The sequence below is a fragment of the Austrofundulus limnaeus genome, unplaced genomic scaffold, assembly GCF_001266775.1.
Source record: "Austrofundulus limnaeus strain Quisiro unplaced genomic scaffold, Austrofundulus_limnaeus-1.0 Scaffold97, whole genome shotgun sequence".
NCBI classification, from domain to species: Eukaryota; Metazoa; Chordata; class Actinopteri; order Cyprinodontiformes; family Rivulidae; genus Austrofundulus; species Austrofundulus limnaeus.
This window is the reverse complement of record NW_013952499.1, coordinates 167,541-181,798: the sequence shown is the minus strand read 5'-3', so window position 1 is coordinate 181,798 and position 14,258 is coordinate 167,541. Positions and strand designations below refer to the sequence as shown.

Sequence of the window (14,258 nt, the reverse complement as noted above, 5' to 3'; positions counted from 1 at the left end):
CTTTTCCACTCAGATTCAGCTATCGGATCGTGAAGCTAATGTTTACTTACAATGCTAACGCTACCCTTACTCTCTGGCGCTCAAGAGGTAGAAGATCCAAATGGCTGGCTCACTGCTGCCGACTAGTGGTCAGAGGCTGAACTACAACATAAAAAATGAACAGCTAGCAGGATAGTTGACATTTTAAACCTTAATTAAAAATCGATACAGGGCTTTAGCATATCGATACAGTATCGGGAAATGAAATATCACGATATTTCAGTGCATCGATATTTTCTTACACCCCTACGAAACACTAGCTAAAAGTTACAAAAAATAGCTAAATTAAAGGTAACAAAATAATAGCTTAATGTCAAAATTAGCTAAATGATAGCTAAAAGCAAAAGGTATCCAAAGACTATCTGAAAGGATCTAAAGGCTGAAAGTAGCAAAACAATAGCTAAAGAACTAAAGTTTCAAAAAGCTAGCAAAAAAACTAAGTGATAAAAGACCGCCTACTTGTTAAATGTCAAAATGATAGCGGAAAGCTAAAAGTAGCAAAACTCTTGCTACAAGTAACAGCTAGCTAACAGTTAGATAACAAGAATAGCTTAAAGCTAAAATTAGCATAGCAATAACTGAAAGAGTTAAAAGAATTAAAATACTAGCAAAAAGCTAAAAGTAATAAAAAAAACACCTAATGGTTAAATGTCACAAAATGATATCTGAAAGCTAAAACTAGCAAAAATGATCTCTAGAAGCTGACATTAGCAAAAGGCTAGCTAAAAGTAGCAAGACTAGCAGTAGTAAAATAGAGCTAACTGTAGCAGAAATGAAGTTAAAAGGAGCATCAGAAGACAAATGGAGCCAGCAGCTGCAGTAATTGAAGAGATTTTAATGTATTATCAAGTAAATGAAGTTAAATATTTTGAAAAGTATTTAAGTTACAAAAACCAAAAGTCATGGCTCAGATCTCCTGAAGGAGCTGAATTTATTGACAGATGTCAAAAACAAACATACAGAAAAATAAAGAAACAAGGAAACAAAACGAGTGTGGAAATGCTATAGAATTAGCAGAGTTTCAAACAGTGATTTATCTCAGGTCTAGTTGTTCCAGCTGTTGTCTCACTGCCAGCGTGTTGTTCTGACTGAGACAGATGTGACGGAGCTCATCGTCAGGCTGCGCAGACCGGACCACAGGAAGTCTCCTGTGTCCGGCTCAGAGCGGGGACAGCCTGAAATCTAAACCTGATAACTCGTCACAGACGCAGCCAGATGTGTCCCCCGAGGACAAGTGGAGCAGCTCCACCCGGGACCTCCTCCCTTCGTAAACACCGCCAACCCCTGTTGGTACTAATGACTGAACATGACTCGTTACACGCTGGGGAAAAGTTTATTAAAGTCACTTCAAAGACACTCACAACTCTAGAATTAAAGGCTGGGGATAAAGTCATTTACTGTATTTTCATTGATGATGGAGACAGAGGCAAATATCAGTGCATTTAGATAGGTGTTGAAGCAAAGGCAAATTTATTTTTGATGTTTACAACATTTTCATAACAACTGAAGGTTACTTAGTTACTTGAATCTGGCATAAAATTGCACTATGTGCCTTAAAAACACATAATACCCCATCTTAATTAATGATTGTTAAATTATTTATGACTGATTCTCCTTATTTTTGTCACCATAATCACTTTGTTCAGATGTCGTGGTGTGTTTAGGTTTGTCTGGATTCAGTGTGAGCGTTGTTTTTTTTTCTGTTGCACCAAAGTTCAGGGTCGGTCGCTTTATTTAGGAACTGGAGCTGCTGGATGGGAGTGACGATGTAAATATCTGGTATTTGCGTCAAAACAGTGGCAGAAATTTGCTAAAAGGAACTTGAAGTTTGCGCAGGAGAATTAATCATACAGGACTGCATGATGTGATTAATTTAACAAAACTGCCTGCCCATATGACAAACAAAATTATTTTATTATTTTACATTGAAAGGATAAAGTAGCAGACATTTTGGAAAACAAGGTGAACTCGTAAGATTATAGATATCCACGTTAAATGTTACAAGATCATCTCCAAACAGTCTCGTGTTCTTCTGGCCACAGCTGACATTGCAGTTAAAAAACTAAGTTTCATGGGTCTGTAGCCAGCCTCTCAGGACCGTGGACGCAAGAGGAAATGCGACCCCAGGCAGGTCGATGGAATGGAAAGGGCAGATTGTTGTAGTAATGTCACTTTTTTAAACTTTTGAATTGAACATTTTCAGCTACTTGTTGCTGTCTGCTGAAGATGTTAGGAGAGATCTCTACAGATTCGCAGGCTTTTGAAGCACATTGCAATTTTTCGGATAGAATAAAAAAAAAAACAACAAGTCAGGCTTTTTTGAATGTCTTGCAGCTGTTTATTCACTGCTGTGTCAAAAGGCTGAACCTCATGGAAAAATGATTAATGAGGACATCGATGTTGCGTATCTAAAACCAGCTGTGGTCAGCAGAACGTGTTGGACTCGTACGTTAAGGAATGGGATGTGTTCTCCACTGCTCAGGTCAAAGTCTGGTTATCAGCTGTCCAGCTGAAGAGTTTCAGGTGTGGCTCTTTGACTTTGCCTCCTGTCCACCTGCTTATCAGAAAACAAGCCAACATTTGTTTATTATTTGAATGTCTTGGCTGTGGTTGGGTGAAAAGGCCCAGCAGCTCGGTTTTGTTTCGCAGTTTCTGAGTAATTCAGCCTCCACGTTCACAACCAGACGTTTCTTAACCCTGGGGAGTGGGAGGRAGGGGGTGGGGGGTGAAGGATTAGGAGAAACAATCTCATTTAATGGGGTTTCAGTCTGCTGTTTGCATTAGGCTGGTCTGCTGAGTTTACTTCTTACAACAAGCTTGTCTCATGTTCAGGTTGTGCTTTGTTTTGATTATTGAAGTTTTTGTTCTAGTTAGTATCACCTTGTTACTGAAACATGGCTTAAACTGAAATAAATCTAAAAAATATTTCTCTGTGATTCAAACACAAATATTTCTGTCTAGGCATATTTCATAATAAACCCAGTGAAGTCATAATCACAACGATCAACATTGTTAAATTGAACAATAAAAAGAAAAACACTTAATCACATTTACTGTAAAAATAATAGTTGATTAAACAAACATTTGTGTAAAACTAATAAAGAACATTGAAGAATTTTCTTTTTGTGTGTTTTTTCTTTTTCTTAATTATAATGTAAAAGATTAATTGTTATTCTTTTCATTATGTAACTTTGATTTATAAAATGATAATAACTTGTAGTTAAAAAGAAAGTATAAACAACATATAAAGAACATTATTATTTTGTTTATTAAAGAAAATAAAATGTCTCTTTTGAGAAAGTCTTTTTAAACCAGAGTCAGAGACAAGTGGAAAAGTTTATTTCCCCTTTGGGGAACACTACACCTCACAGATTTTAAGCAGATTTATGTAAGAAGACTCTCAGAAAGTCACTTTTTCTAGATAAAACTAACAAATTGTTWAAGTTTTAGCTCAAACCTCGGCTGATCTAAATACTCCTAAACAGCTCCTAATCATGAAGTTTAACAGTAGTATCATAAAAAACAAAATACTGAAATATTACCAGTTATGTATCATAGAATATTCTGTTTCTTAAAAAAAGATAAAATCTATTAACTTTATTTTCTAAAGTTTTACGTTTGAAAAAAGTTATTCAAAATCTGCTTCAACACACTTGTTTTATTTTTGGCTCCCAATGCTCCATTAAGCTTTTAGCCACAGTTTTGCACATTTTAGCTTGCATCTATGGTTTAGGTTATTTTAGGTTGTAGCTATGATTTTTGCACATTTTAGCTTTTAAGTAGTTTTGTTGTTAATTTAATCTTGAAGCAGAGGTGTTGGTAATTTCAGCTTGTCCTTACTATTCAGCTGATTTTATTTTAGGTTGTATCTGATTTTGCTAATACTGGTAATTAGCTACAGTTAAGCTATTTTTAGCTTGTAGTTACTGTTCAGCTAATTTTTAGGTTGTAGCTGTGATTTAGTTAATTTTAGTTTGTTGCTACACTTTTGCATATTTCAGCCTCTTTTCTGCTCGTGTTTAATTTCAGTCTCAAATTCTTCAACAAATATTCAGCTGCTATTCAGAAATTATAAAGCAGGTGTTTAAGAGGTTTTCAGCAGATATTCAGCAAATCCTCAGTTATTCAGCGCAGATATTCAGTGGATCTTTAGCAGTTATTAAGCAGATATTTAGCTATTATTCAGCAGGTAATTAGCAGTTATTTAATGGTTATTCAGCGCAGGTATTCAGCTGATATTCAGCTGTTATTCAGGTATTATTCAGCTGTATATAGTTTCCTATCATGAGTAAAATAAACTTGATTTATTGCTCCACAGCTCTTGCCTTTTTATGTTATCTCTTTTCTTTTAGTTCCTCCGTGAACCAGTTTGTTTTCCTCGCTTTGCTGTGATACGATCAGATCTGCTTTTTGTTTCATCAGCTTGTTTTTATAATCCATTTGTACTCTGATTCAGTTAGTCAGAGGCAGTAACACCTTTTATGAAAAATGTCATTCGTTCTGAAATGTTAGACGCACTTTAGTGAATGATTACTTTGGCTTTAATGCTGACAAACGTCTTTGTTTTGTTGAAAGCACACATCGCCACATTCCACATTAGTTATTAAAGGAGACATATCATGCTAAATGCACTTTTTTTGCATTTATAAACTATTTTTTGTGCAATTATAGTGTCTAGGAGTGTAGAAAACATTAATTTATTCTGTTCTGTTACTGAAAAGATATTTTTATATATTTTTATGGGTCAAATTTTTCAGTTTGTTCAAAATCTGCTGTTGCTTATTTCGTTTCATTGTTTATTTCGTCACACTATTTTCTTCGGAACTACCATTTATGGTAATGTATTTACGGCCAGCTGGATTTCATAGTCCGCCATTTTTTTTCTCGCTGTGTGATTTTGTAGTCCATAGCGTCATGCCGAAAATGCAAGCTCAGAAGTCAAAATGTTTGGTTCTGGGGTGTGTAAACCCACATTATTATCTACATAGACTACCAGCGTCAGAGCTTCTTCAAAGTGCCTGGTTAAGTTTTATTTTTCAAGGAAATGGACCCACAACAGGGTGGAAAGTGCTTGTGGACAACACAGGATGAATGTTACAACAACAAGGGTGTGTTATGAACTGTAAATGTGTTTTAACTGTCTAATTTATCTGTTTCTACCCTCTGTGTCGGAATATGAGGGGAGAAAGACAGCTGTGTTTAAGTTTCTTTACCGAACTGGTGCTCAGCACCATGTTTATCCGTGTTGTTTTTCTTTTTAAAAATGCTGGAGCGTTTCAAATTGTGATCTAAAGTTAACGTCAGCTGTTTTAAATGTATTTTTTGCCTGTTGTTAAAAACGGGAGCAGCAGAATGAGGCAGAGAAGCTGTGAGCGCTGTGTGTGTGAAGTCCTCATAAGGATAGCAAGATGGATGTGTGTCTTTCCAAAGTAGAATGTGACTGATCATTTAATTATGATTTAAGTTCTGATTTGACATATTGAAATCAATAGGCTAATTGGCAATGAAAAATCAAAACAATTACATTTTATTTGCTTTTTGTACATTTCAAACTAACAGTCAAGCACAAAAATCAATTTATTTAAAATAATTTCACATCTGTACAGTGAGTGTGAGTATATTGTAGTTGTTCAATTAAAAAAAAACTTTATTGATCACAAAAGTAAATTATATAATATAATAGTAGTTAAATAGTAGTTCAAATGCATGTATTTTAGTTTAGHTATGCTCCCCAGTGTAGGTAAGGATACAGAGTGTGTAAATAAATAACGCACCATTGTGACACATTCGTTTGAAGACGTGGTTCTGCAGGTTTGTCATTCTGAGTATCTTGCACTGTGTCAGACTCTGGCTCGTACATGTAAGGCTGGATTGACAAGTCTACTGTTGTTGACATCCTTATACTTTCTTCCCATCTGCCATCACTAATATGCACCTTCATATACATTCATTTTTGTACTGTACTTTAGTTGTATATATGTATATAAATAAGCATATGTGTTTATGTATATGTGTATATGCGCATTGGTACATTACTATATATCATGTATATTATGGGGTTTTGTTTGTTATCTTTTATTAATCTTTCATTATTCTTCTCAGCCTCTCTTGTATTCAGCTGCAGTAATGTGCAAATTTCCAGACTGTGGGATCAATTAAGTTTTATCTTATCTTATTTTATCTTAAAAACAGTTTTTAGTCGGTAGATAACTGTGTTTTTGCAATGAAACTACGAATAAGGCCGAACGGGGTGGAGTCGAACGCTCAGGGACCTGGAGGGGGCGGGGTGTGAAATATCTCTTTTATATTTAAAGAGACCGCACCTCAGAACAGGGGTAAAGCAAGGAAAGAAAGGAGTCTGTGGAGCAACGAAAACGAGGAATTAAGACCAAAGCTTTGCAGTTTTTCTTTAAATAGACCATAAAGTGAATGATTTAGACATGAAAAAGAACGATTTAAAATCATGATATGATACCTTTTTTAAAAAAACGCACCGAGCAGGAAGAACAGGACGTCGCTGATTTTTTTTTGTGATGCAGCTGAAAAAGCACATTGTATGTTGGAGGAAAATTAGCGGGGTCAAAGTGTTATTTTATATAAACTTTGCAAATTAGAAGATATAACAAACACACATCTCCGTGTTTTTGTGATGCTATTGAAGATCTAAAGCTATCAGATAAATAACCTGCTKAATGTTTCATGTCCTCTATTTAATTGTCCTCTTTTGTGCCATTAAAGGTGTAGCAGTTGTCAAAGATGGGTTAATCATGTTGTTTAAATGCAGAGTGAATTTCATGTGCAGCAGCAATTAGAAGCTGTTTATTATTAAGTCTTACCTGTTCAGTCTCTAGAGAAATCAGCTCTTAATTATTTATAGTAGCAGAACCAGATGCATGTAGTTTGACTGTAGATATGTAATATTACTTAATATGTTTCATAGTGGCACTATATGTTATTACTTAATATGTTTCATAGTTCCTGCTTGGTAAATGGCTTTTGTTTGGTTTGCCCACATTTTGCAGCAACTTTAAGGAAGCTTTAAAAGATTTTTGTTTAGATTATCACTCGCCACTGAAGGTAATGCTGTTTTTGCCATCGTCTGTATGCGTGTGTGTTTGTAGAGTTAGCAAAATATCTTATAAACCACTGGATGCTTTCGTTATTAGATGTACATCTGCAGCTGATTGGGTTTTGTAGATGCTGCATTAGCTAATTGRTATTAACTAACACAGAAATGGTTGTAAATGGTAGCTAAGACCCATTCACWTTATAATCCAAGGACCACTCATTGCACAAGATTTTTGCTTTAAAAATTGGGTATTATGTATCTATGGCGGCACAGTGGCTCAGTTGGTAGACCTGTTGCCTCTCAGCAAGAAGGTCGCCRGATCAAATCCCGGGCCAGGGACCTTTCTGAGTAGAGTTTGCATATTCTCTCCGTGCATGCGTGGGTTTTCTCCGGGCAGTGAGCACTCAGACCAAAAACACGACTGTTAGGGTAATTAGTAACTCTAAAATGTATCTAGGTGTGAGTGAGAGAGTGGTTGTCTCGTTTGTGTCTGTGTGGCCCTGTGATGGACTTGCAACCTGTCCAGGTCCCTGAAACGAAGAAGCAGGTATAGATAATGGATGAGTGGATGGTAATATGTATTTTCCAGGCACRCAGTTCTATTCTATTCCACAATCAAGTAACTATGTTAACTTCAGTTGTTACAAAAATTTTATGTATACATATATGTAATTAAAAATGAATGAGTTTTTAAATCATAGTCTTTCTACACACATTGAAATTGGCCTCTGCCTGTTTAAGAACCTCCTACCGTTTCCAACACTCCCACTTCAGCACGTCTTCACAACAGTGCTTCGGGGGCAGGAGCTCGGCTGCACACTGAGCTCCAACTTCACAATTAATTTTCAATTCTTTGAGTCACAATTCGATTCAATATCACTTCCACATCAATTTGATAATAAGATCACATGAATAATTAATTAATTAATTCATAGTCCCTGTGAATAATTAATTGATTTTCTTGCCAATAGAAAAAGAAATGTTGCACATAAACATTTTTGTGAATAAAATATCTAAAAATAAAGCAATTTCAAAATGACACCTGTTCTAAATAAAAAAAGACTAACTGGTCAGGGAATTGAACTGAAACAGAGGATTTTCTGATTTATTATTGAATTTGAAATGAAAATATTGCAACGCATTGATAAATCAGTACTTTTATCCACCCCAATCCCTAATTCTCAGATTATATGATGATTTTCATTATCATTGTAATCTGGTCTCAGTATTGTCTGATTTTTTTTCCTTTTAAGAAGTGATAAAATGAAGTGTTTGTAGTTAGAGGTAAGTCAACAGATTCAGCTTTGKTTTTACTGTTTTATGTTTTTAAAGCGTTTATACTTGAAATGACGTCAGATTAACTGCAGTGAACTTCCTCCTTTCCGCCTTTAATCCAGCAGGGTTTTGGTCAGCGTGCCACGGGTCGTGGGAGGTGTAGTAGCTGTTCTTGTGAGTCAAAGTGTCGGAGCAGAGGCTTTTACTGCAGCGTGTCACGATGCTGCAGCCGTGGTAGCTTATTGTTCTGCTGCTGTTTGTCCCATCCCGTCCCAAACGAAGGATCAGAGACTCATCAGCTCGCCTCCTTTTCTCTCCCCTTTATTTCTCTCCGTCTGTGGCCTCGCTCCATTTTAATCCCTTTCTTTATAGTCTGGTAGCCCAAGGCAACGGATGAGGCCTTGCCAGCTAATGGTGGTACACAAGTGAGGAAGACCTTGGTGTCAGAGGCTGATTGGATCACAGAGTTCATCCTACTGACAAACCAGGAGAAAAAAAAAACAGAAAGCCGTAGAGCTGTTAAGAGTCGTGGCTCTCAGGTCGACGCTGTCAATTTCTCCCAAGGTAGAATCTGATAGCTTTGCTCTCCCGGTGAGTTAGTTCTGAATAAATGATTCACAACCTCTGGACTCCTGGGTTTCACTGTCCAATCTCCGTTTGAAGTGATGTTACATCAGTCTGTTTCCATCCCCACTTCCCCGGACAGACGATTCACTCAGAAAAGGAGCAGAGCCAGATTGTTTCACATCTTCATCCAGTTCAGTTTGCTTCATTAAAAGGCAAACGCAGCTTTTAAAAATGTACAGAAACACACTGATGACTTGTGTGAGAGGGTGGAAGGTGTCATAAATAACGGCTGAAATGAAGATAGAGCTGATGAGTCCTATATTTAGCACCGGAACATTGCAGTCTGACACTTTGCATGAATCTGACTTTTACTGCGCTGACTAATAACAGTAGTTATGAATATTTCCTTTATATTTAAAGCTAAATGTCCCTCAGCTCGGTGGTCAGGGCTGCAGGTTCGAGTCCTTAAAGGGGCGTCGTCTCGCTGACGCGACCCCTGCAGACAGGAGCAGCCGAAAGAAAAACAACAAGAAGATAATATCTGAACATTGTTTTATAGATCCTGTTCTGCACTCTGAACACCCACAAGATCGACATGGAGAAGCTGCTGGGGGGTCAGATCGGCCTGGAGGATTTTATTTTCGCCCACGTTAAAGGAATCAAAAAGGAAGTGGAAGTGTACAAATCTGAAGACGCTCTCGGCCTCACCATCACCGACAACGGAGCCGGATTTGCTTTTATAAAGGTGAGAACATTTAGAGTCACGATGAGGTCACAATTCTTTGTTTTATCCACTTGTGACTCGACTGCATTCGTTTATTACAAAATGAAAGAGCTGCGATCCAAAACATATTTTATGAGGTTTGTTATCACTAATCTACAGCTTTGATTTATCAAACCAGTCAGTTTGTGTTAATGGATCCTGGTTTAAAGATCAGTTCTGATCAAACTGCTCACGTGTGCCATCGTGTGACGCCACCGCCTCACTGCGTTCAGATAGCTCCGCGCTGCTGCTGCAGTGACACTCAAAGGCCAGTCTGGTTGTTTCAAACAGGAAAAAATGAATCTGCAACACTTTTAAAGGGATCCCCGATGAGTTGTAACATTAGACTTTATTTAATAAACATACACTCACCGGCCACTTTATTAGGTACACCACGCTAGTAACGGTTTTGTGGTCTTAAAGGGATGGACATGGTCAGCAACAATACTCAGGTAGGCTGTGGCGTTGCAACGATGCTCAATTGGTACCAAGGGGCCCAAAGAGTGCCAAGAAAAGATTCCCCACACCATGACACCACCACCASCAGCCTGAACCGTTGATACAAGGCAGGATGGATCCATGCTTTCATGTTGTTGAYGCCAAATTCTGACCCTACCATCCGAATGTCGCAGCAGAAATCGAGACTCATCAGAMCAGGCAACGTTTTTCCAATCTTCTCTTGTCCAATTTCGATGAGCTTGTGCAAATTGTAGCCTCAGTTTCCTGTTCTTAGCTGAAAGGAGTGGCACCYGGTGTGGTCTTCTGCTGCTGAAGCCCGTCTGCCTCAAAGTTCGACATGTTGTGTGTTCAGAGATGCTCTTCTGCCTACCTTGGTTGTAACGGGTGGTTATTTGAGTCACTGTTGCCTTTCTATCAGCTCGAACCAGTCTGCCCATTCTCCTCTGACCTCTGGCATCAACAAGGCATTTCCGCCCACAGGACTGCCGCTCACTGGATGTTTTTTCTTTTTCGGACCATTCTCTGTAAACCCTAGAGATGGTTGTGCGTGAAAATCCCAGTAGATCAGCAGTTTCTGAAATACTCAGACCAGCCCTTCTGGCACCAACAACCATGCCACGTTCAAAGGCACTCAAATCACCTTTCTTCCCCATACTGATGCTCGGTTTGAACTGCAGGAGATTGTCTTGACCATGTCTACATGCCTAAATGCACTGAGTTGCCGCCATGTGATTGGCTGATTAGAAATTAAGTGTTAACGAGCAGTTGGACAGGTGTACCTAATAAAGTGGCCAGTGAGTGTATTTTAACTGTAAAATAAAGACTGTAAAAATACTGTAGGATGTTCTTTTTTTAATCATTTTTAAACTAAAAGTTTAAAATATATTACGCGGACGGGGCCATTTTATTTACATGCAAAGCATTCTGGGTAAATGATGACGTGGATAGGTCATCGGTTTGAGGCTGCTAGCGAGCTATATCCACCCTGAAGGTTAATCTTGGACAATATCTGATGATCACATGAAGGGATGATGTCATACTTAAAAAAAAAAACATGACACAAATCTCTGCTCTCGCATTAGTATTTTTGACATCTTTTTCTTCCCACTTCCTGTCCTCTCCCCGCTCTGCAGCGAATCAGAGAGGGCAGCGTCGCAGACAGGGTGAAGGTGATATGTGTGGGCGACCACATAGAGTGCATCAACGGGCGCAACATCATTGGGACGCGGCACTACGAGGTCGCCCGCATGCTGAAGGACCTGCCCCGAGACAAACCCTTCACCCTCAAACTGGTGGAGCCGATGAAGGCTTTCGGTGAGATCAATAAATACTTGATTGAAGCACAAGAAAAGGTTTGKAATTTGATCGCTTTGCATTTAATTTTATTTTTCTGTGATTGACAGAAATGCTGGAGCCACGTTCAAAAGGCGGCAAACCAGGCGGGGACAACAAGGTCGGCACCGGGAGGAGCACCCTGAGACTCCGGTCCAAAGGTCCGGCTACTGTAGAAGACGAGGTAAGACCAAATTATCACCTGCTGCCATGAAAGGTGGGCAATAATGTAACTGTGTGAATTCAAATAGAGGGATCTATTTTTCTTCCACGTTTTGCAACAAGAGTTTCAAAGTAAATCATTGGATGTTCAACTGATTATTTCTTTCAATTTGATTCAAGATGGCTGCCACTGCTAACTGATCCTAAAAAAACAACACAAAATCTAGCCGTAGCTCAGATAGTTGTACGCAAGGTATTGTGGAAGGTTTTGCAAAATTTTATTTTTTAAGATTTAACCAAATCGACCAAGACACACAAATGTGGCGTGCAGTCTGTTAACATCTGGAGTGTGTTGGGAACGACTCTGTTACTACCACACCAACTGTTTGCTTGATATCTGTGAATTTGACTGAGTCAGAGCCATATTGTCTGCTAAAGTGCACACCTGTAATCAGTCGAACCTAAACGCTCCAGATTTAACACGGACTTGTTTTGCAGCCCACAGAATTCGAGGAGAAAGCCATAAAGAAAGTGGACGACCTCCTGGAGAGCTACATGGGCATCAGAGACACTGAACTCGGTGAGTTTTCAGCCTTTATTTACGAAAGTCGTTTGTCAGTCCTGACATAGTGTTGTGAACGATTCTAGTGTTCTTCTCTTTCATTTGCAGCCGCTACGATGGTTGAAGTGGGCCGGGACAAGAAGAACCCAGACGAGTTCGCCATGGCGCTCGACGAGACCCTCGGAGACTTCGCCTTTCCCGACGAGTTCGTCTTCGATGTGTGGGGGGCCATCGGAGACGCCAAGCAGGGAAGGTTTTAGGGTTTCTGTGTCCCCTCCCTCCACATCACACACACGTTGGCTTTTCTATCCTCGTGGGGACTTGGCATTGACGTCCATTTTCCAGTCATTTCTATAGCCTAACTCTGACCTTTTACCCCAAACCGAACCACCTCAGTACTAGCCTGGCCCTTGCCTTCCTACGCAKTTCCACTCRATTCTAGTTTCCCTTCACTGCTCCGTCTGGGATTTCTCCCCATAGACAAGGATTTCTTCAGGGGAATTTTTGTTCGGGCCAATCAGAGAACAGAATGTCAATTTTCTGCGCAGTGTCTGCTTGTAGTTTATCAATGGCAGTGGAGGAAGTGAATGAAGCCAGTCCGTGTTGATAAGGCTTCCAAATTAAATTAAATCTGTCTGACAAAGCAGCAGCTCTCATTTACAGTCGTCTCGTTCAGCTCGGTACTTCTCTCCTCTCAGTAGGGTTGTTGACAGCGCACGTGATTTCAGGTTAGCTTCTTAGCTTAGCCTCCTTCACAGTGGAGCTGGCACACATACGTCGTGGCCAAATGATCCAATCGTTTTAAACTTCAGCAGAGGCCACGCCTCCAGCAAGAATCGCTTCTCTATAGCCGCGAGTCCAGACCCTCGTACGAAGCAAAGTGAAGGACAAGGGTCTGGTTTTAACYAGGCTACCTCAGTACACACCTGACCCTAAGACTTACCGCCCACCCAAAATTGGCATCTGTACCCGTGGGGACCAGGCTTTGGTCCCCRTAAGGAGCATTKGGTCYCCACAAGGCTGTGTTTGTCTGGAAAATGGTCCCCATGATGTAGCAAATACACCTCCACAAACACACTCCTCCTCCAAATCACTGTTTGATATCGTGAAAAGCCACTGGACAAACATCGAGGCTGGACGAAGCGTTCTCACTTTAGTGTAAATGTACGAATGTAACATGTTTTTGTTGTAATCTTGTGAAGATATTCAGAAAATATGAAATCCAGTTTCCGACACTTGACTCGTGCTGAAAACTTTATAAATTGCACATTTACCAACTTCAAATCCACCAGTTTACTCTGATCAGTTTTCTAGTTGTGTATGTTTTAAATATACAGATGTGTTTTCACGTCTTTTTATAGATTTTTCTATTTTTATGTGAACGTGCCGCTGATTTTACAGCAGCTTTGTGCAGTTAGAATTATACTGATTATTAGCAATATTTCTTTCCTGTAAACTTTTTTTATTGTCTTTTTASAGCTTTTAGATAAAAAAAGTCACGTTTGAGAAGCTGTCACCTTGCACTTCTTTAAATCTTACATTTTTCAGGTGGAGTTTTGCCTCCAGCTGTTAGACTGAGCAGCTTTTTCCTCTAAATTCTTCTAACCAAGTTGAAAACAGTCGTTTTGATTTTCTCATTGTTTTAGCAGAAGATAGTTTTTCATGTCATTTGTCCTGTAAAGTCACTCTTTAAAGGGAGAGTCTGGTTTGTTTTTGATGTAGTCTGTCAAAAAAAGCAGCATTAAATGTAATTTATATATAAAATATATATTTTGCTACAACGCTAACATTACATTGTATACAATATACATAATGACATAAATATATAATGTAGCATTTTTTCATCATATGTGGTTTATAAGAAACGGTTGTTTTATAAGCCTGAAAAACGATTATAAACTTGTTTTATTAGCCGTTAGCCTAGCCTGGATAAAAGTTTTTGCTCTTTTCTCCACAATGTCACGGCTAACCATTAAAACCATCTGACAGAACATCACTTCAAAAATGACAGACTATCCCTTTAAATAAAT

General features: G+C 38.8%; 1 protein-coding gene across 1 annotated transcript in view; it reads left to right on the top strand.

Annotated features, from left to right (window-relative positions):
* gipc2 (GIPC PDZ domain containing family, member 2) overlaps positions 1-12,695 on the top strand; it is a 16,375-nt gene extending 3,680 nt beyond the window's left edge. The window contains exons 2-6 of the mRNA XM_014012984.1: positions 9,510-9,695; positions 11,306-11,486; positions 11,576-11,688; positions 12,165-12,246; positions 12,337-12,695. Of these exons, the coding sequence (XP_013868438.1) occupies positions 9,510-9,695; positions 11,306-11,486; positions 11,576-11,688; positions 12,165-12,246; positions 12,337-12,488 (714 nt within the window). The 3' untranslated portion in view covers positions 12,489-12,695. The remainder of the gene's footprint in view (positions 1-9,509; positions 9,696-11,305; positions 11,487-11,575; positions 11,689-12,164; positions 12,247-12,336) is intronic.
* Positions 12,696-14,258: the final 1,563 nt, after the last annotated feature.